This window comes from Rousettus aegyptiacus, unplaced genomic scaffold, assembly GCF_014176215.1.
Source record: "Rousettus aegyptiacus isolate mRouAeg1 unplaced genomic scaffold, mRouAeg1.p scaffold_m13_p_9, whole genome shotgun sequence".
NCBI lineage: Eukaryota > Metazoa > Chordata > Mammalia > Chiroptera > Pteropodidae > Rousettus > Rousettus aegyptiacus.
Window position 1 is genome coordinate 16460150 of NW_023416312.1, and position 23146 is coordinate 16483295.

The window sequence follows — 23146 nt, forward strand, 5'->3', positions numbered from 1 at the left end:
CAGCCACCACCAACTGCCAGCCATATGAGTGAGCCACTTGAGAATGCAACCCCAGTTGATGTCACAAAGAGAAGAATAACTACTGAGATGAACCAACTCACACACAGAATTATGACCAGTAGTAAAAATGGTGGTTGTTTTAAACCACATGTTTTTGGGAGAAGGGAATTGATTTGCAGAAAAAGCTTGCTAAAATATGGTGTCATGGTACAGAGAGTCCACAAAGAAAGGAAGAAAATGGAGGAAGCTCAGGGATGCCCTCAGAGAAGTGACATTGGAGCTGGTGAGTAGAAATTCCCCTGGCAGAACCTGAAGGGAAGGGCTTTCCAGTTAGTGATCCCAAATGAGCAAAAGCATGGAGGTATGAAACTATGTAGCATGTACAGAGAAGTACAAGCAATTTGTAATGGATGAGGTGTGAATGTAAGGGGGAGCTATAGATGTTTTGAGAGAAATCTGAAAATTCAGGGGCCCAGCTTTGAGATTTATTCTCTACCCAATGGGGAACTTGGGACTTTTCAAAACAGAGACATGTCAAAATCAGACCTTTGTCTATAGCAGATTAGTTTGGCCTGAGTGAGGGGCAGACTAGCTGAGCATAAGACTACAGGAAATGAGAATAGCCAGGAGACTTCTGTAATGACCCAGAGGGAGATGATGAGGCATGGAGTGGGGACAGTGGCAAGGGATATGGAGAAGGAGGTGGGGGTGCATATGTCATTGAGGTGGAAAATCAATGGGATTAGAAGATGGATGTGGGTAATGAGGGAAAGAAGAATCTAAGACTCCAAAATTCAGGCTTTGATTCACCGTTCTTGAGAATGGCAATGCAGGAGGCCAAACAGATGGGGGAGAAGGTGATGACCTGGGTTTTAATTGAGCCCTATGGGTTCTGGGACATTCAAGAAAAGAAACTCTGTAGGAGAGTGACAGGGTTCAGAACTCAGGAGAAAGGGCTTAATTAACATAATAGTTTTTTAAAAAAAAAGGTGTCCAGGACCTGTGCTGAAATGAAGCTCCTTTGTGGGTATTTATTCTGTTATAAAATAGTAACACTTTCAGGAAGAATATATCTGAAAGATAGCGTGTTAGTTGGCAGGACCCTGGAGAGATGATGCAACCAGTAAGAGTGTTAGGACTTATTTTTCCATTAGTGATAATGGGTTGTGGAGAGCTATAGACATGCTTATCCAGGCTCCTTTGTGGCTAATTTGACAGAATTTGTCTTGAGACCACAAATGTGGGTGTTGTTTGTGGTCGTGAAGCATTTTCTCCATGTGAAGCTCACCAGCCCATCTGGGCTTGAGCTCAGTCTTGGCTTTATTAGGCCTACTCTCCAAGCACCTGAACAATCGCCCTGCATAAGGCTACAGGATATGGCAATCATCCTAATTATAGTTGGTGTCTAAAGGTTTGCAGCTAGGGGAAGTTGGTTTGATTTTATGGAAAAGTTCTGAAAGCACATCACAGTTTTGTGATTGCAAAGAACCCAACTTTGTACCACATGGTACTTAACTAGGTGACTGTCTTGAAGACAAATGAAACAGTTTTAGATAGGTATCTACAGCACCATAATCAAGAGTATTACAGCTTTCTGTGTTTATGTCGACAGTGCTTACACCCATCGCTATGTACATGGAGAGCTTGATTGGACCCCAGCAGGTAATTTGTGGCAGATATGTACACAGTTTATAAACAGAATTTTATTGCTTTTAATAGTCCCTGAGAAGAGTAAAATGGGCAGTTGATCCAAATCCTGACCAGCCTGTTTTCCCCCTTACTTTCCGTTTACGTACAATCATCCTACCCTGAGCAATCCTCAATTATGTTGTTACCTTGCTCATTTTTTTTTATTCTTGGCCATGCCTATCACATACAGGAATATCTGTACATTCACTTAATTTGACTACTTAATATGATTTTATTTTCCCAAATGTCAGGGCTTACTTACGAATAAAAACCAAAATGATTTTAGAGTTGGAGCCTCTAGGTCATGAAAAGCTCAGACTCAGTAGTGGAATCTGCCTATGTGCCTCTTTCCAGTCTAGGACAAGTGTGTCATCAGTCAGAATGGACTGCAGACTACCACAGTATCAAACAACCCCCTCAAATTTCAGTGTCTTAACACAAGAAGTGCTTAATTCTTGCTCAGGGCCAGAGAGGCAAGCAAAGGGCCTATGGCACAAAATTTAAGGATGCGTGTACTCTGAGGGTCACAAAAGCATACGGTCTTGCTCTACATAGATAGCCCTTGTGTATCCATAAGATGTCACACAGGGATCTACCCTGATAGAGACCTCATCTCAACATATACTTCCATGATCACCGGAGCACTCGGACAGAAACACAGCAAATTGCATACTAGCTCTTCAAGCTTCTTGTTTACATTTCATTAGCCAAAGAAAATCACATGCTCTGACTTCAAAGGGGACAGAGAAATGTCACCTCACCATGTGCCTGGAAAGTGAAGAGCTGAAAGTATTTGGTGAAGACCCTGAGTGGTTTCCATAGTTCTAGTTCCTAAGTTCTCTGCCACAGAGGTCACTGGCACACTGAGCCCATAGCGCTGTGCCCATAGCTCTCACACCTTGCAACCTGGAGGTTTAATGAATTCTGGAGACAGGTAGCTGGTGAATTGTGACTGCTTCTGCGTTTACAGGAAGGCCAGTTAGGTGGGTAGGCTATGTTTTTTTAGCATCATCTGCTCAGTCGAGGAAGGCTTTTGCAATGTGCCAGGACAGCAACATCCTCGAAGCATAGCCTTCATCTTCCCCGTGTGCTATATGCAGCAGCTCTAGTTTTCTAGACCTGTCAAATCTCAGTTGAAGAAAGAGCACTGTTCCTCTTTATTCACCTCTTAATTTCTCTCTTGCTATCTCTTTACCATTACTTATTATTTAACTCCAGGAAGCTTTGGGATATATTCTGCAAAGGAGATGTTATACTAAATACAGTTGCTCTGTATCACCACTTGGGGGAAGTGAAGAAGCCTAGTCAATGCACATTATTTATTATTAGCTGTGTGCTCCAGAAATGGTTGAACAAAAACGACAAAATAGAAAATAAAGAGAAAAGATCAAAGCTGTAGGCTTTTGCCTCCAATTATTATTATCGTTTTTTACTCTTCTTTAAAAGTAAATGAAAGCACAGTTTTGAAGTAAAAAAAGTCTTGTATGTTGTAGAAAACCTTTTTCAAGGAAGTTTAGATTTTTTTCACACTTAAGCAGTTCTCATCAAATATCCTCTGACACCCGTTTTAGAGATGAGACCCTAAGAGCACTGGCTGCTTAAGAGACTTAGTTAAAGTCATGAGGTAAATCATTTTAGTTTGAGGATTACAGTCTTTTGGGGTTTCCAGCTTAGCCTTTAATGTTTCCTGTGGCAATAAACTCATGGGTTTAATTTTTACAGTGAATTTGAACTTAATTTTTGGCATTATAAGTAATACTCTGAAACTGAGATTTCAGTCAGATTTTACCTAGGTATTTATCAGGTACTTGTCGCATATTTGGTTGAATATTTGTATGGAGATTTGGGGGAGAAGAGAGAGTTAAAGATGGCAGGTATCCCATGTCTACTGAATATGGTATGATATCAACTTTCCACAAAGCCTTTTGTTTGTGAAATGTCAAGTCTATGCTGACCCAGAGTGAGTGGCAGTTGAGTGTGGCTGAAAATCTGGATCCACATCTGGATTGAATGGGAAATGTTTGCGCACACATTTACTTCACTTTCAACTTCCTGGCTCCCTGGATTTTGAAGGCCATGGTTCAGTATATTATCAGTGAGGTACCCTATTAGTTTTAGAATGGTTAAAACACAATGCCAAGTATTGGTGAAGATATAAAATGGTACAACCACTTTGGAAAACAGTATGGCAGTTTCCTATAAAGTAAAATGTGGATACAACCTATGACGGAGAAATTCTACTCCTAAAAATGTAGAATAAGAAATTGAACACATGTACACTAAAAGAACTGTAAAAGAATGTTCATGACAGCTTCATTCATAATAGCCCCATACTGGAAATAACCCAAATGCCCATCAACAGATGAATGGAAATATAAATTGTGTTATACTCATATAATTAAATAATACTCAACAATAAAAAGGAATGAATCACTGATACACTTAACAATGTGTATGAATCGCCAAGACATTATGTTGAGTGAAAGAAGCCTAAGGCACACACACAAAATATTATATATTTCCACTTATATGAAGTTCCAAAACTGGCCAAACAAAGCTGTGACAATAAAAGTCAGAAAGTGGTTGCCTCTGGCAGCGGATCGAACTGCAAAGGGAAGCAAGGGAACTTTCTAGGGTGATGGAAATAGTCATAACTTGATTGGGATGGTAGTTACAATGCTGTTAAAGCTCATCGAGCTGTATATTTCGATTCTGTGTTTTTATGGCATGTAAATTATACTTTGATTTTAAAAAAATACCTAATAAATTTAAGGTATCAGGCTTATAGGACTCCTGATCTAACTTATATTTTTCCCAAATGTTCTCACTTGTTTTCCTCAGGGAATATCGAGTAAATATGTCCTCTCCCATGGTCCGCTGATTCAGAGGAAATCAATTCAGAGTGTACCAACTTTACTTTCTTCAAAAAAGAATATAAGAGCTACACTAGGGTCTGAATCACCACATGAAGCTGATCAGCCTTTGCTTAGCTTATCTCCTGTTAACAGCTCATGGTGACAATAGTGGCAGGGCACAATTATGGGAAATCTCCATTTTTGTCCACTTAAAATCCATAGAAATACTTTGATGCCCTGAAAGATTAAAGCCAAACCTTAGGTCATTCAGGTGCTGAAAATGGAATGCACCACCTGCTATTCAGTTTCAATGTGTCAGCACGGTTCTGGCAGGTGAAAGAAGCTGCATCAGATATGGGCAGAACTGTGGTGACGTCAGAGGTCGGTGTGCAGAAAGAGAACAGAGGGGAAGGAAGGGTGACAAATAAATATGTTTCCTTGTAATGTCACGAAGTATCACATAACAAGCTTGAAATGGCACTGGGTTTGTATTTGGTCTGCGCTTACTGAAATGTGAAACTTGCATGAGAAAAGAAGAAAAAAAATCTTGACATTGTCTGATATTCTGCCTTGGAATACTGTTAACCATTATGGGATTATCTCTTTTCCTTCTTTCCTTTTTTTTTTTGTTCCTTCATGTTTTCAAATTTTTTGAAAATCAACAACCACTGTTTGATGTGTTATCCATTTATATCATCTTAAGTATTTGCATTTTATATCTTTATAACTATAAATGAAATACATTTTTGAAAGATGGATATCATAGATGCTAAAAAGTCTATGTAGTTATTTAAAACTAAGTGATTTTGAAAAATCAACCTGTTGTGAGTACTCAGACCTTATAGGAGCCAGGGTTTTTAAAACCAGTGGGTTTCTCTTAAAAGTTCATTTAAAGTTTGATTTGGTATGGCTTTTGTTTTGTTACATCATTGACCCGGAACAGATTACACCTCCCAATATTCATGCCCTTGTGTAGTCCCCTCCCACTTTGACTCTGGGCTTGACCATGTGACTAACTTTGGCCAGTGGAAAATTAGCAAGTGTGATGCAAGCAGAGGCTTGCACACTGGGGTTTGTCCTCTTGGAATGTTCACTCTTAGCACCCAGCAACCATACTGTGAAGGAGTCCAGGTGACCATGTGGAGAGACCTACATGGAAGACAACAAAAGCCCCTGGCCAACGGCTAGCCCCACCTTGCCAGCTATATGAATAAGGCCCTGTTGGAAATGGATCCTCCAGCCTCCAGCATAATCTCTCCAGCTGATTCCACATAAAACAGAGATCAGCTGCCCCCATCAAGCTCTGCCCAAATTGCAGATTTGCAAACAAATGAATGTTATTTTTTTAAATCAAGGAGTTTGGGATGGTTTGTCATATATGAATAAAATAATACTTGAACTATTTTTGGTGTATTTTATCTGGATGCCTATCACCACCTAAATTTGGGTTGACATATAGATTTTAACTCCGTTTAGTAGTTCAGGAACTCTTTGTTGAGGAAGATTCTGAGACTTCATTTTAGTTTAGCAGAAAAGTATGCATGTCTCTCATTTAATCTATTTTTTACAGCAGCCACCACAGGGATCTTTTAAAAATCAGGGTGGTTGTGCCACTACATTGCTTAAATCTTCCAGGGCCTTTTTGCTGTACTTAGAATGAAAACCAAACTCGTTATGCTAATGTGGAAAACCCTCTAATCAATGGCCTTTGCTTTATTCCCTTTCGGTCTCATCTCATGTCACTCTCCCTTGAAGCCACTCTCATAGGCCATTCTCACAGGTTGGTTTTCGGTTCCCCAAACCTGCCACGCCAATTCTCACCTTTGTGCCTTATTTTTTAAAACCAAAGTTACATGTTCTCTCTGCCTAGAATGATCATCACAGGACTAGCTTCTTATTACTCAGATCTCAGCTGAAATATCACCTCTTCAGAGAGACTTCCCTTACTCTAGGGATCACCCAGCTGTTGCTATAATATTTCATAACAAACTGCCTCAAAATTTAGTGGCTTAAAACAACAAGCATTAATCTTGTATTCACAGGTATATGGGATGATTAGGGGGTGCAGTCCTGCTCTGAACCTCAGTCTAGGGTCCAGATTGACCCCCAGATGAGCAAAACAAAACACTCAAACCTCTAATGCCCAAACTCAGAACTCACACACTGCTACTCTCCCCATTGTCTCAGTCAATCCACAGGGCCAATGTCAATGGGGAGGGAAAGTACACTTCCCAGGGAGGAGGATATTTGCAGAACAATGAGCTAATCTACCACACCGTCAAAGCTAAAGAAGCCACATCATCAGTCCTTACCTTAATCTCACCCAATTTTAATTCTCTGCAAATAATTTCTCACTCTCTGATATTTTTGTGTTTATTTATTATGCTTATTGTCTGTCTCCTCTTATTAGGGTATGTATTCTATGAGAACAAAGATGTTATTTGTCTTCTTCAATGCCATGCTCCCAGCACATGGAACAGATTCTGGCTGAGATGAGGTACTTAGAAGAACAAATGTTAGCTGCAGATATTGGTACAGGGAGAGGAACTGAAAAGCCAAGTTTTTTCCAAACCCAATTGACACAAATATCTTGATATTTTAAACCAATCATTCCTCTTGTAATTATTCCATGTCTTCAGGTATTGTCTTCTAATAATGTAAGACAGACCGTGATGATCTAACTTTAATACTTTGTTTTTTATTACCCATTCATTTTTGCGAAATTTTTTTGTGCTAGATGTGAGCTTTAGAAACTGCACTTAAACTCAGAGGAGTCTGAAGGGCAATGCCTTAGAACACGAATCTTTGAATCATTCTCTTCTTTCAAAGTATAGGGGAAAATCTTCACCAAAACTTTGACATCTAAATTGGGGTCGCAAGAATCTGGTCTTTGGACAAAGATTGGAGTACATGTAGTGTATTTGTGTGCATAGACACAGGAAGTGGAAAAGTGATAAACAGAAAAAAGTACAACCCATCAATGGGTTCATTATTAGACCAGCTACAACCAGGAGCAACAGAAAATTAATATCACTAGTATTAACAATTTACCTCAAAATAATCCTAGCTAAGAGTGAAGGGAGATGGTCATTTATGACCTTGCACTCATCAATCATTAAAGGGTGCCTAGCAGGGTTGGGGCAAAAGACAAAGAGAGGTGAGAAATGTTAACTCATAGGCACTTCCGCCCAGTCTCTAAGGCAATGTGGGTTTTGACATCCCAAAGTCAAGATTCTGACAAAGATGTGAGTGTTAGCCGTTAAAGTCAGGTTGGGTGAAGATAAAATTGAAGGACATCAGAGGGAATAGAAGCACAGAAGAGACTGATTAATCTTTAAAAAAACCTCACGTATTTAGTGCTGTATAATTGACATACAATACACTGCATACATGTAAAGTAAACTACTTGATGCATTTTAATGTAAAAAAATGTTAAAAAATAATTAATGCATTTCAGTGTCTCAAAAGGATCATGGTTCGCGCATTATACGCAACCAATAAAGGATTATTGTCATCATCTAGAGAACAAAGGGGTAGGAGAGGAAGAAAAAATATTCACATCAAAAGAAACTGCAGAGGCGTGAGAGTGGAATGTTTAGAAACAGGTCGATTAGAAGCACGTGCTTTCCGAGTACAGGCGAAACACTGCCCAAGACAGACGTCATTCCGTGCCGTGCCACGCGTGTCAACGAAGGGAACAGGATCCAGGTTGGGTGCCAAAGCTTCTCCGACTGCAGTGGAGCTCAGCCGGACATCATTAAGGGAATGACCTGTGAAAATCCCGAAATATTTGGAAAGGAGTGATACGGTGCGGGGCTCCTACAAACAATGAGAAGGTGAAAGGAGAGACCGGGGTTGCAGGCCGGGGGGTGGGGAGCGGGGGTAAGGGTGGGAGGGTAGGGTGCGGCAGCGGGGCGAGGGAATCGTTGCTGACTTGGGACTGAATGTAAGCAAAACACAACACACCTAGATCTGTGGGATGCAGCTAAAGCAGTGCTGAGATGCAAATTGTGTAGCACTGAAGTGCTGCTACAAACAATTAGGAAAAGTCACGAGGCCATGATCTTCTCACTTCGTAGCTTAGGAGAGGAAAAGAATTGGGAACAAAATCAACGCGAGTCCAGCCGCAGGAAGGGAGACGTGGTCCCCAGTCAGCAAGTGTTTTATGACCTAGGACGAAGCTCACTTGCCGTGGACCCTCAATAGAACGAGGTGAAGCATGTGTGCTCTTCCAGGGCCGTGGTCCCAGGGAGAAGCCAGTGGGTCAGCTTTCAGGTCTGAGTTTGGGCTGGCCATTTGGAAAAGTGGCGTGGGTGGGAACGCACTTTCCACGGCGTGGTTCCCAAGGATAGACGTCCAAAGCCCCTGGGGCCGAGAGAGGGTTCCCGGTGGTTGGACTCTGGGCCAAGGTACAGCGGAGCACCCACCCGAGGCCAGGTCCTGTGAGCGGCGGGCACCCTCTCTCGGTCCCAGTGGCTTTGGACGTCTATCCTTGGGAACCACGCCGTGGAAAGTGCGTTCCCACTCACGCCACTTTTCCAAATGGCCAGCCCAACCTCAGACCTGAAAGCTGACCCACTGGCTTCTCCCTGGGACCACGGCCCTGGAAGAGCAGACATGCTTCACCTCGTTCAGGGTCCACGGCAAGTGAGCTTCGTCCTAGGTCATAAAACACTTGCTGACTGGGGACCACGTCTCCCTTCCTGCAGCTGGACTCACGTTGATTTTGTTCCCCATTCTTTTCCTTTCCTGAGCTACGAGGTGAGAAGATCATGGCCTCGTGACTTTTCCTAATTGTTTGTAGCAGCACTTCAGTGCTACACAGTTTGCATCTCAGCACTGCTTTAGCTGCATCCCACAGATCTAGGTATGTTGTGTTTTGCTTACATTCAGTCCCAAGTCAGCAACGATTCCCGCGCCCCGCTGCCGCACCCCACCCTCCCACCCCCCCCAAGCCCGCACACCCCACCCCCCCACCCCTCCTGCAACCCCGGTCTCTCCTTTCACCCACGCAGTGTTCGCACGAGCACCGTATCACTCCTTTCCAAATATTTGGGGATTTTCACAGGTCATTCCCTTAATGATCTCTGGCTGAGCTCCACTGCGGTCAGAGAACCTACGGCACCTAACCTGAATCCTGTTCCCTTCGTTGACACGCGTGGCACGGCACGGAATGACGTCTGTCTTGGGCAGTGTTTCCCCTGCACTCGGAAAGCACGTGCTTCTAAACGACCAGTTTCTAAACATTCCACTCTCACGCCTCTGCACTTTCTCTTGACGCGGAGATTCCGTCTATCTCTCCTCGCCTTTTTTCTCCGGATGGTGAGAGTAACACTTCCACGGGTGCCTCCAGGGAGTAGAACCCTGGGCCTTTCCAGCCGTGGAAATGCCTTCGTTATTGTTTAACGTATTTTTACCTTTAAAAAGTTAGAAAATAAATTTTAAAAAGGACAGTTCACTCGTGGTGGCGGGCCAGGCCCGAGACCAGTGATCTACGCATACGCACCCGAAAGAGGATATAGGGAGCGAACCGGACACGGTGAGGCACCCTCGGCAGGTCACAAACAGGAGACACCTTCAGACGGACAAACACCGGAGACCGGAAAATACCTGCAACGGAAGGGCAAGCACAATCGGAGAACGTGCAAGAGCAGAGTCAATGACGTCGAAGGACAGGAGAGGGTCCTGGCTGGACTGTGACATCAGGCAGCTACAGTCTGAACACAGGCCTGTTTGCCGCCGCCCTGCTCTCATCCTGCCATAAAACCACATGCGTTACGCAAAGCCAAAGCGGAATCGGACCCGCTTCAATCTCCCAGATCTACACTCCCCAGAAAGGCAGTTAAATGACTAGGAAGGAAACTCAAATCGGAGCAAGTCCGAGACCACTGCACACCTGTCCACCAAAGGGAAACCAAACAGAAGAACACGTCCACCTGCAGGAGCGATCCACAGGAGCCTGCCACGTTCGACACATGCCAGGCTTTTGGCATCGGAGAGGGTCTCTGCCCTCCCTGCTGCTGCATGCCCCGTACCCTACGGGAGACCACTGAATCCTTGCCACACCCCATCTTCCCATTCAGGGGAGAAGCCCGTCCGTGAAACGGACATCATGCCGTAGATCAGATCCACGCTCATTATCTAGGCTAATCAACTGCGCCCTTTGTTCCCGTTCCCAAATATGAATGCACGTGGTTTTAAGCGCCACGGGACAGCGCAAGAGGAGCTCGTGATGAACTGAAACAACGACATCTCGAAAAGACAAACCGGCCCATTAAAAACTGAGCAGAGGACCTGGATAGGCATTTCTCCAAACGGGACATGCGGATGGACGGCAGACGTACGGAAAGACGCTCGATGTCGCTGCTCGTCAGAGAAACGCAAACTAAAACCACGACGAGCTGTCACCTCACACCTGTCGCCGTGGCTCTCCTCAGTAAATGACAGAAACGAGCGCTGCCGAGGAGGTGAAGGACATGGGTCCCTTGGGCACTGCTGCAGGGATTGTAGATTGGTACAACCACTGTGGAAAAACGGTTGGGAGACTCCTCCAAAAATTAAAAACGCAACTAAGTACCCTAGGACCCGGCAATGGCCCTTCCGGGTACTCACGCAAAGAAAAGCAAAACACTGACTCGACAAGTCCTGTGCACCCCGCAGCGCTGCTGCAACAGGCCACGGACCGAAAGACCCAAAGCGCCCACCAACGGATGACTGCATGAAGGAGTTGTGCTACAGACGAACGGTGGGATACGAACCGGCCATGAAAACAGAAGGAAACGGGGCCATTTGCAGCAACATAGATGGACCTAGGGGGTGTGATGCCCAGTGAAACACGTCAGGCAAAGACCTGCACCGTAGGCTCTCGCTTCTACTTGGAACCTAAGGAACAAACCAAACCAAACAAACCAACCAACACAGACTCATAGATCCAGAGAGCAAAGTGGTGATTGCCAGGTGGGAGGGGGTTTGAGGGTTGGGTGGACTGGGTGAAGGGATTAAGAAGTAGAAATGGGCAGTTACAGAATAGTGGCGGGCGGGGATGTGAAGTGCCACAAGCAGAATACAGTCAACAATGTTGCGATGAATATATATAGCGTGAGCGGGGGAACTGGGCTGAGGGCGGTGCGGGAAGGGGTGGGGGGAGGGGGGAGGGCCGGGTGGAGGGAATCGCTTCGTAAATCACATAACTCTCTGGCCACAGGAAAAAAAATCACTGAATTGGAAAGTTGACAGGGTGTAATTTAATGACAGGGACACGGTATCTCAATAAAGCTGTGAAAAATCGTCAGGGATACAGTAAAAGAAAACACCTCTTTCTGAAGAGAAATGTACACATACTTTTCTCTACGTGGAAACACACAGGCGCACGCACGCGCACACGCACACGCATGTATATGTAACAGCAAACAGTGGAGATCTTTACCAAATCTCCCTATTAATCGTCTCAGAGTTTTGAGGACTACGTGTTTCTGTTGCTGTTTTCGTTGTCTTAAGTGAGAACTGGGTCCTCTCAGAGGAATCGAGTAGAGAACGAGAGAAAATCGTCGGAAAAGAGCCACGCTGCCCACATATAAAGTTCCTAGACGCCCCGCGCACAGAGCACAGCCGCCCGCCTCTGCGCGCTGGGACGGGACCTGGAACACGGCGCTCCCTCCCCTCTCCGCGCCTCCCCTACCACGTCGGCCGCCGCCGCGCTCGCCCGCGGGGCTCGCCACCTGGCCACCGCGACCTTCAGGTAAAGGACTCCGCCCCCACGTCCCCGGCCCTCAACGGACCCCCCATTTCCGGTCCCCCGCAGGAGCTGACGCCCCGCCCCAGAGCGCCCTCCTCCGGGTCCACCTCGAGAGCGCGCCCCCAGGTTTGCGCCGCCCCTGACTCGGCCGGCAGCCTGCCTGGTCGCCCGGCCCTGGCCCTGGGAGCTGCCCGAGGTCCCGCCGCCGCCGCCCTGCCGCTGCCCGCCCCGCAGCCCCGGCTTCCTCGCCGCCTCGGCCTCGGTGCCCGCCGCGCCCGCAGCGCCAGTCATGTCGACCGGGCTGCCGCCGTCGTGTGCGCGCCAGAGCTACCAGCCCGACTGTGAGGCCGCCGTCGACAACCAGATCAACCTGGAGCTCTACGCCTCCTACGTGTACGAGGCCATGGCCCTGTACTTCGAACGCGAGGACGCGGCCCTGAAGCACGTCGTCCAGTTCTTCCGGCAGCAGGCCCGCAAGGAGACGGAGTACGCCCAGAGGCTCATGTGGCTGCACGATCAGCGCGGGGCGCGCCTGCGTCTGCCCGACATCGCCAGGCCTGAGCCGCACGGCTGGCACGACCGGGTGAGGGTCATGGAGTGCGCCTTGCACCTGGCGATGGATGTGAACCAGAGCTTGTTCAGTCTGCACCGGCTGGCCACCGACAAGAAGGACGCCCGCCTGTGCGACTTCCACATGAGTCGCCACCTGCACGACCAGGTGAAGTTCATCACAGAGCTGGGCGACCATCTCACCAACCTGTGCAAGATGGGAGCCCCGCAATCGGGCCAGGCCGAGCGCCTCTTTGACAAGCTCACCCCGGGCGACAGCGACAAGGACTGAGCCTGGACTGCCTTCCCCGTGGCCGTGGGTGACTTCTCCAGGTCACCGGGCCCAGCATGCATATGGCAGTATTGCCCTTGCCAGACATTGCCTTAAGTTTTTGTTTGTTTGTCTGTTTTTTGTTTTTTTCTTCCATTGTTGCCATTTCTTCCAATAAAGTTATTGGTTCCTAAGTAAACGATGGTCTCTTGTGGACTGGCGAGTGCAGGACCCTCACCTTTTAGGCTGTCAGCAGGCGTCCAAGCAGGCGTCTGTGCCGCCCGCCCGTGCCCCCGTCCATCCCCAGGCAGCTCACCATCTCCATGGACGGACGGAGAAGGTATTCCCTGGGACCCTGGAACACAAGACCTGGATCATCCCTTTAAGACCATGCGCTGAATAGGGCTGGGGCGAGGTGGCTGGCCTGGGGCCCCTGGGAATGTGGGTGCCGCTGCATAGCAAAAGTATGAACGGGCGGCCTGAACATCACAGTGGCAGGAAGGAGAAGCGGTATTCTCCAAGGGCGGTCTCGGCCGTGAGGTTGGATTTTCGTCCTTGTTCCTAGGGGCCGGAAGTTAGCAAGATAGCTGACGAGAAGAGCACGTGATTTCGAGCGGCCTCTTCTCGGCCAGACACTTGGTTCTAGGCGTATAGGTACCTGCCGCTCACAGGACCGGGCCTCGGGTGGGTGCTCCACTGTACCTTGGCCCAGAGTCCAACCACCGGGAACCCTCTCTCGGCCCCAGGGGCTTTGGACGTCTATCCTTGGGAACCACGCCGTGGAAAGTGCGTTCCCACCCACGCCACTTTTCCAAATGGCCAGCCCAAACTCAGACCTGAAAGCTGACCCACTGGCTTCTCCCTGGGACCACGGCCCTGGAAGAGCAGACATGCTTCACCTCGTTCAGGGTCCACGGCAAGTGAGCTTCGTCCTAGGTCATAAAACACTTGCTGACTGGGGACCACGTCTCCCTTCCTGCGGCTGGACTCGCGTTGATTTTGTTCCCAATTCTTTTCCTCTCCTAAGCTACGAAGTGAGAAGATCATGGCCTTCTGACTTTTCCTAATTGTTTATAGCAGCACTTCAGTGCTACACAATTTGCATCTCAGCACTGCTTTAGCTGCATCCCACAGATCTAGGTGTGTTGTGTTTTGCTTACATTCAGTCCCAAGTCAGCAACGATGCCCGCGCCGCTCCCCCCCACCCCCCACAACCCGGGTCTCTCCTGTCACACACGCAGTGTTCGCACGAGCACCGTATGGCTCCTTTCCAAACATCTGGGGATTTTCACAGGTCATTCCCTTAATGGTGTCCGGCTGAGCTCCACTGCGGTCAGAGAACCTACGGCACCCAACCTGGATCCTGTTCCCTTCGTTGACACGCGTGGCACGGCACGGAATGACGTCTGTCTTGGGCAGTGTTTCCCCTGCACTCGGAAAGCACGTGCTTCTAAACGACCAGTTTCTAAACATTCCACTCTCACGCCTCTGCACTTTCTCTTGACGCGGAGATTCCGTCTATCTCTCCTCGCCTTTTTTCTCCGGATGGTGAGAGTAACACTTCCACGGGTGCCTCCAGGGAGTAGAACCCTGGGCCTTTCCAGCCGTGGAAATGCCTTCGTTATTGTTTAACGTATTTTTACCTTTAAAAAGTTAGAAAATAAATTTTAAAAAGGACAGTTCACTCGTGGTGGCGGGCCAGGCCCGAGACCAGTGATCTACGCATACGCACCCGAAAGAGGATATAGGGAGCGAACCGGACACGGTGAGGCACCCTCGGCAGGTCACAAACAGGAGACACCTTCAGACGGACAAACACCGGAGACCGGAAAATACCTGCAACCGAAGGGCAAGCACAATCGGAGAACGTGCAAGAGCAGAGTCAATGACGTCGAAGGACAGGAGAGGGTCCTGGCTGGACTGTGACATCAGGCAGCTACAGTCTGAACACAGGCCTGTTTGCCGCCGCCCTGCTCTCATCCTGCCATAAAACCACATGCGATACGCAAAGCCAAAGCGGAATCGGACCCGCTTCAATCTTCCAGATCTACACTCCCCAGAAAGGCAGTTAAATGACTAGGGAGGAAACTCAAATCGGAGCAAGTCCGAGACCACTGCACACCTGTCCACCAAAGGGAAACCAAACAGAAGAACACGTCCACCTGCAGGAGCGATCCACAGGAGCCTGCCACGTTCGAGACATGCCAGGCTTTTGGCATCGGGGAGGGTCTCTGCCCTCCCTGCTGCTGCATGCCCCGTACCCCACGGGAGACCACTGAATCCTTGCCACACCCCATCTTCCCATTCAGGGGAGAAGCCCGTCCGTGAAACGGACATCATGCCGTAGATCAGATCCAAGCTCATTACCTAGGCTAATCAACTGCGCCCTTTGTTCCCGTTCCCAAATATGAATGCACGTGGTTTTAAGCGCCACGGGACAGCGCAAGAGGAGCTCGTGATGAACTGAAACAACGACATCTCGAAAAGACAAACCGGCCCATTAAAAACTGAGCAGAGGACTTGGATAGGCATTTCTCCAAACGGGACATGCGGATGGACGGCAGACGTACGGAAAGACGCTCGATGTCGCTGCTCGTCAGAGAAACGCAAACTAAAACCACGACGAGCTGTCACCTCACACCTGTCGCCGTGGCTCTCCTCAGTAAATGACAGAAACGAGCGCTGCCGAGGAGGTGAAGGACATGGGTCCCTTGGGCACTGCTGCAGGGATTGTAGATTGGTACAACCACTGTGGAAAAACGGTTGGGAGACTCCTCCAAAAATTAAAAACGCAACTAAGTACCCTAGGACCCGGCAATGGCCCTTCCGGGTACTCACGCAAAGAAAAGCAAAACACTGACTCGACAAGTCCTGTGCACCCCGCAGCGCTGCTGCAACAGGCCACGGACCGAAAGACCCAAAGCGCCCATCGACGGATGACTGCATGAAGGAGTTGTGCTACAGACGAACGGTGGGATACGACCGGGCCATGAAAACAGAAGGAAACGGGGCCATTTGCAGCAACATAGATGGACCTAGGGGGTGTGATGCCCAGTGAAACACGTCAGGCAAAGACCTGCACCTAGGCTCTCGCTTCTACTTGGAACCTAAGGAACAAACCAAACCAAACAAACCAACCAAAACAGACTCATAGATACAGAGAGCAAAGTGGTGATTGCCAGGTGGGAGGGGGTTTGGGGGTTGGGTGGACTGGGTGAAGGGATTAAGAAGTAGAAATGGGCAGTTACAGAATAGTGGCGGGCGGGGATGTGAAGTGCCACAAGCAGAATACGGTCACTAATGTTGCGATGAATATATATATAGCGTGAGCGGGGAACTGGGCTGAGGGCGGTGCGGGAAGGGGTGGGGGGAGGGGGGAGGGCTGGGTGGAGGGAATCGCTTCGTAAATCACATAACTCTCTGGCCACAGGAAAAAAAAATCACTGAATTGGAAAGTTGACAGGGTGTAATTTAATGACAGGGACACGGTATCTCAATAAAGCTGTGAAAAATCGTCAGGGATACCATAAAAGAAAACACCTTTCTGAAGAGAAATGTACACATACTTTTCTCTACGTGGAAACACACAGGCACGCACACGCGCGTGAGCACACGCGCAAACACACACACACACACAAACTCTCAGGCACACACACACACACACACATACACACACGCGCGAGCCCGCGCGCGCGCGCGCCAGTATGTAACAGCAAACAGTGGAGATCTTTACCAAATCTCCCTATTAATCGTCTCAGAGTTTTGAGGACTACGTGTTTCTGTTTTCGTTGTCTCAAGTGAGAACTGGGCCCTCTCAGAGGAATCGAGTAGAGAACGAGAGAAAATCGTCGGAAAAGAGCCATGCTGCCCACATATAAAGTTCCTAGACGCCCCGCGCACAGAGCACAGCCGCCCGCCTCTGCGCGCTGGGACGGGACCTGGAACACGGCGCTCCCTCCCCTCTCCGCGCCTCCCCTACCACCTCGGCCGCCGCCGCCACGGTCCCACGGTCGCCCGCGCCCGCCCGCGGGGCTCCCCACCTGCCCACCGCGACCCTCAGGTAAAGGACTCCGCCCCCACGTCCCCGGCCCTCAACGGACCCCCCATTTCCGGTCCCTCACGGGAGCGGACGCCCCGCCCCAGAGCGCCCTCCTCCGGGTCCACCTCGAGAGCGCGCCCCCAGGTTTGCGCCGCCCCTGACTCGGCCGGCAGCCTGCCTGGTCGCCCGGCCCTGGCCCTGGGAGCTGCCCGAGGTCCCGCCGCCGCCGCCGCCGCCGCCGCCGCCGCCGCCGCCGCCGCCGCCGCCGCCCTCGGTGCCCGCCGCGCCCGCAGCGCCAGTCATGTCGACCGGGCTGCCGCCGTCGTGTGCGCGCCAGAGCTACCAGCCCGACTGTGAGGCCGCCGTGGACAACCAGATCAACCTGGAGCTCTACGCCTCCTACGTGTACGAGGCCATGGCCCTGTACTTTGAACGCGAGGACGCGGCCCTGAAGCACGTCGTCCAGTTCTTCCGGCAGCAGTCCAGCAAGGAGATGGAGTACGCCCAGAGGCTCGTGTGGCTGCACGAGCAGCGCGGGACCCACCTGCGTCTGCCCGACATCGCCAGGCCTGAGCCGCACGGCTGGCACGACCGGGTGAGGGTCATGGAGTGCGCCTTGCACCTGGCGATGGATGTGAACCAGAGCTTGTTCAGTCTGCACCGGCTGGCCACCGACAAGAAGGACGCCCGCCTGTGCGACTTCCACATGAGTCGCCACCTGCACGACCAGGTGAAGTTCATCACAGAGCTGGGCGACCATCTCACCAACCTGTGCAAGATGGGAGCCCCGCAATCGGGCCAGGCCGAGCGCCTCTTTGACAAGCTCACCCCGGGCGACAGCGACAAGGACTGAGCCTGGACTGCCTTCCCCGTGGCCGTGGGTGACTTCTCCAGGTCACCGGGCCCAGCATGCATATGGCAGTATTGCCCTTGCCAGACATTGCCTTAAGTTTTTGTTTGTTTGTCTGTTTTTTGTTTTTTTTCTTCCATTGTTGCCATTTCTTCCAATAAAGTTATTGGTTCCTAAGTAAACGATGGTCTCTTGTGGACTGGCGAGTGCAGGACCCTCACCTTTTAGGCTGTCAGCAGGCGTCCAAGCAGGCGTCTGTGCCGCCCACCCGTGCCCCCGTCCATCCCCAGGCAGCTCACCATCTCCATGGACGGACGGAGAAGGTATTCCCTGGGACCCTGGAACACGAGACCTGGATCATCCTTTTAAGACCATGCGCTGAATAGGGCTGGGGCGAGGTGGCTGGCCTGGGGCCCCTGGGAATGTGGGTGCCGCTGCATAGGAAAAGTATGAACGGGCGGCCTGAAAATCACAGTTGCAGGAAGGAGAAGCGGTATTCTCCAAGGGCGGTCTCAGCGGTGAGGTTGGATTTTCCTCCTTGTTCCTAGGGGCCGGAAGTTAGCACGATAGCTGACGAGAAGAGCGCGTGATTTTGAGCAGCCTCTTCTCGGCCAGACACTTGGTTCTAGACGTATAGGTACCTGCCGCTCACAGGACCGGGCCTCGGGTGGGTGCTCCGCTGTACCTTGGCCCAGAGTCCAACCACCGGGCACCCTCTCTCGGCCCCAGTGGCTTTGGACGTCTATCCTTTGGAACCACGCCGTGGAAAGTGCGTTCCCACCCACGCCACTTTTCCAAATGGCCAGCCCAACCTCAGACCTGAAAGCTGACCCACTGGCTTCTCCCTGGGACCACGGCCCTGGAAGAGCAGACATGCTTCACCTCGTTCAGGGTCCACGGCAAGTGAGCTTCGTCCTAGGTCATAAAACACTTGCTGACTGGGGACCACGTCTCCCTTCCTGCAGCTGGACTCACGTTGATTTTGTTCCCCATTCTTTTCCTCTCCTAAGCTACGAAGTGAGAAGATCATGGCCTTCTGACTTTTCCTAATTGTTTATAGCAGCACTTCAGTGCTACACAATTTGCATCTCAGCACTGCTTTAGCTGCATCCCACAGATCTAGGTGTGTTGTGTTTTGCTTACATTCAGTCCCAAGTCAGCAACGATGCCCGCGCCGCTCCCCCCCACCCCCCACAACCCGGGTCTCTCCTGTCACACACGCAGTGTTCGCACGAGCACCGTATGGCTCCTTTCCAAACATCTGGGGATTTTCACAGGTCATTCCCTTAATGATCTCTGGCTGAGCTCCACTGCGGTCAGAGAACCTACGGCACCCAACCTGAATCCTGTTCCCTTCGTTGACACGCGTGGCACGGCACGGAATGACGTCTGTCTTGGGCAGTGTTTCCCCTGCACTCGGAAAGCACGTGCTTCTAAACGACCAGTTTCTAAACATTCCACTCTCACGCCTCTGCACTTTCTCTTGACGCGGAGATTCCGTCTATCTCTCCTCGCCTTTTTTCTCCGGATGGTGAGAGTAACACTTCCACGGGTGCCTCCAGGGAGTAGAACCCTGGGCCTTTCCAGCCGTGGAAATGCCTTCGTTATTGTTTAACGTATTTTTACCTTTAAAAAGTTAGAAAATAAATTTTAAAAAGGACAGTTCACTCGTGGTGGCGGGCCAGGCCCGAGACCAGTGATCTACGCATACGCACCCGAAAGAGGATATAGGGAGCGAACCGGACACGGTGAGGCACCCTCGGCAGGTCACAAACAGGAGACACTTTCGGACGGACAAACACCAGAGACCGGAAAATACCTGCAACGGAAGGGCAAGCACAATCAGAGAACGTGCAAGAACGGAGTCAATGACGTCCAAGGACTGGAGAGGGTCCTGGCCGGACTGTGACATCAGGCAGCTACTGTCCGAACACGGGCCTGTTTGCCGCCGCCCTGCTCTCATCCTGCCATAAAACCACATGCGTTACGCAAAGACAAAGCGGCATCGGACCCGCTTCAATCTCCCAGATCTACACTCCCCAGAAAGGCAGTTAAATGACTAGGGAGGAAACTCAAATCGGAGCAAGTCCGAGACCACTGCACACCTGTCCAGCAAAGGGAAACCAAACAGAAGAACTCGTCCACCTGCAGGAGCGATCCACAGGAGCCTGCCACGTTCGAGACATGCCAGGCTTTTGGCATCGGGGAGGGTCTCTGCCCTCCCTGCTGCTGCATGCCCCGTACCCCACGGGAGACCACTGAATCCTTGCCACACCCCATCTTCCCATTCAGGGGAGAAGCCCGTCCGTGAAACGGACATCATGCCGTAGATCAGATCCACGCTCATTACCTAGGCTAATCCAATGCGCCCTTTGTTCCCGTTCCCATATAGGAATGCACGTGGTTTTAAGCGCCACGGGACAGCGCAAGAGGAGCTCGTGATGAACTGAAACAACGACATCTCGAAAAGACAAACCGGCCCATTAAAAACTGAGCAGAGGACCTGGATAGGCATTTCTCCAAACGGGACATGCGGATGGCCGGCAGACGTACGGAACGACGCTCGATGTCGCTGGTCGTCGGAGAAACGCAAACTAAAACCACGACGAGCTATCACCTCACACCTGTCACCGTGGCTCTCCTCAGTAAATGACAGAAAGGAGCGTTGCCGAGGAGGTGAAGGAGATGGGCCCCTTGGGCACTGCTGCAGGGATTGCAGATTGGTACAACCACTGTGGAAAACGGTTGGGAGACTCCTCCAAAAATTAAAAACGCAATGGCCCTTCCGGGTATTCACGCAAAGAAAAGCAAAACACTGACTCGACAAGTCCTGTGCACCCCGCAGCGCTGCTGCAACAGGCCACGGACCGAAAGACCCAAAGCGCCCACCAACGGATGACTGCATGAAGGAGTTGTGCTACGGACGTACGGTGGGATACGAACCGGCCATGAAAACAGAAGGAAACGGGGCCATTTGCAACAACATAGATGGACCTAGGGGGTGTGATGCCAAGCGAAACACGTCAGGCAAAGACCAGCAAGCACCGTAGGCTCTCGCTTCTACTTGGAACCTAAGGAACAAACCAAACCAAACAAACCAACCAACACAGACTCATAGATCCAGAGAGCAAAGTGGTGATTGCCAGGTGGGAGGGGGTTTGGAGGTTGGGTGGACTGGGTGAACGGTTTAAGAAGTACAAATGGGCAGTTACAGAATCGCGCCGGGCGGGGATGTGAAGTGCCGCAAGGAGAATACAGTCAACAATGTTGCCATAAATATACATAGTGTCAGCGGGGGAACTGGGCTGAGGGCGGTGGGGGGAGGGGTGGGGGGAGGGGGGAGGGCTGGGCGGAGGGAATCGCTTCGTAAATCACATAACTCTCTGGCCACAGGAAAAAAAATCACTGAATTGGAAAGTCGACAGGGTGTAATTTAATGACAGGGAAGCGGTATCTCAATAAAGCTGTGAAAAATTGTGAGGGATACAGTAAAAGAAAACGCCTCTTTCTCAAGAGAAATATACACATACTTTTCTCTACGTGGAAACACACAGGCACGCACGCGCACACGCACACGCATGTATATGTAACAGCAAACAGTGGAGATCTTTACCAAATCTCCCTATTAATCGTCTCAGAGTTTTGAGGACTACGTGTTTCTGTTGCTGTTTTCGTTGTCTTAAGTGAGAACTGGGTCCTCTCAGAGGAATCGAGTAGAGAACGAGAGAAAATCGTCGGAAAAGAGCCACGCTGCCCACATATAAAGTTCCTAGACGCCCCGCGCACAGAGCACAGCCGCCCGCCTCTGCGCGCTGGGACGGGACCTGGAACACGGCGCTCCCTCCCCTCTCCGCGCCTCCCCTACCACGTCGGCCGCCGCCGCGCTCGCCCGCGGGGCTCGCCACCTGGCCACCGCGACCTTCAGGTAAAGGACTCCGCCCCCACGTCCCCGGCCCTCAACGGACCCCCCATTTCCGGTCCCCCGCAGGAGCTGACGCCCCGCCCCAGAGCGCCCTCCTCCGGGTCCACCTCGAGAGCGCGCCCCCAGGTTTGCGCCGCCCCTGACTCGGCCGGCAGCCTGCCTGGTCGCCCGGCCCTGGCCCTGGGAGCTGCCCGAGGTCCCGCCGCCGCCGCCCTGCCGCTGCCCGCCCCGCAGCCCCGGCTTCCTCGCCGCCTCGGCCTCGGTGCCCGCCGCGCCCGCAGCGCCAGTCATGTCGACCGGGCTGCCGCCGTCGTGTGCGCGCCAGAGCTACCAGCCCGACTGTGAGGCCGCCGTCAACAACCAGATCAACCTGGAGCTCTACGCCTCCTACGTGTACGAGGCCATGGCCCTGTACTTCGAACGCGAGGACGCGGCCCTGAAGCACGTCGTCCAGTTCTTCCGGCAGCAGGCCCGCAAGGAGACGGAGTACGCCCAGAGGCTCATGTGGCTGCACGATCAGCGCGGGGCGCGCCTGCGCCTGCGCGACATCGCCATGCCTGACCTGCACGGCTGGCACGACCCGGTGAGGGTCATGGAGTGCGCCTTGCACCTGGCGATGGACGTGAACCAGAGCTTGTTCAGTCTGCACCGGCTGGCCACCGACAAGAAGGACGCCCACCTGTGCGACTTCCTGATGAGCCGCTACCTGCACGAGCAGGTGAAGTTCATCACAGAGCTGGACGACCATCTCACCAACCTGTGCAGGATGGGAGCCCCGCAATCGGGCCTGGCCGAGCACCTCTTTGACAAACTCACCCTGGGCGACAGCGACAAGGACTGAGCCTGGACTGCCTTCCCCGTGGCCGTGGGGTGACTTCTCCAGGTCACCGGGCCCAGCATGCATATGGCAGTATTGCCCTTGCCAGACATTGCCTTAAGTTTTTGTTTGTTTGTTTGTTTTTTGTTTTTTTCTTCCAGTGTTGCCATTTCTTCCAATAAAGTTATTGGTTCCTAAGTAAACGATGGTCTCTTGTGGACTGGCGTGTGCAGGACCCTCACCTTTTAGGCTGTCAGCAGGCATCCAAGCAGGCGTCTGTGCCGCCCGCCCGTGCCCCCGTCCATCCCCAGGCAGCTCACCATCTCCATGGACGGACGGAGAAGGTATTCCCTGGGACCCTGGAACACAAGACCTGGATCATCCCTTTAAGACCATGCGCTGAATAGGGCTGGGCGAGG

The 23146-nt window shown here is 50.9% G+C and overlaps 3 protein-coding genes across 3 annotated transcripts; all 3 read left to right on the forward strand.

Moving 5' to 3' along the window:
* The first annotated feature begins 12568 nt into the window (after window positions 1-12568).
* On the forward strand, window positions 12569-13120 carry LOC107511453 (ferritin heavy chain-like). The gene has a single exon (XM_036227262.1). It carries the CDS (start codon window positions 12569-12571, stop codon window positions 13118-13120), a length of 552 nt encoding a protein of 183 aa, XP_036083155.1.
* Window positions 13121-17439: 4319 nt separating this feature from the next.
* On the forward strand, window positions 17440-17991 carry LOC107511314 (ferritin heavy chain-like). Its single transcript, XM_036227263.1, has one exon. It carries the CDS (start codon window positions 17440-17442, stop codon window positions 17989-17991), a length of 552 nt encoding a protein of 183 aa, XP_036083156.1.
* A 4177-nt stretch (window positions 17992-22168) lies between these two features.
* Window positions 22169-22751, forward strand: LOC107511454 (ferritin heavy chain-like). The gene has a single exon (XM_036227264.1). It carries the CDS (start codon window positions 22200-22202, stop codon window positions 22749-22751), a length of 552 nt encoding a protein of 183 aa, XP_036083157.1. The 5' UTR covers window positions 22169-22199.
* Window positions 22752-23146: the final 395 nt, after the last annotated feature.

Bases quoted from the DNA above. Each gene is read 5' to 3' on its own strand.
- LOC107511453 (XM_036227262.1), top strand. From the start codon at position 12,569: ATGTCGACCGGGCTGCCGCCGTCGTGTGCGCGCCAGAGCTACCAGCCC.
- LOC107511314 (XM_036227263.1), top strand. From the start codon at position 17,440: ATGTCGACCGGGCTGCCGCCGTCGTGTGCGCGCCAGAGCTACCAGCCC.
- LOC107511454 (XM_036227264.1), top strand. From the start codon at position 22,200: ATGTCGACCGGGCTGCCGCCGTCGTGTGCGCGCCAGAGCTACCAGCCC.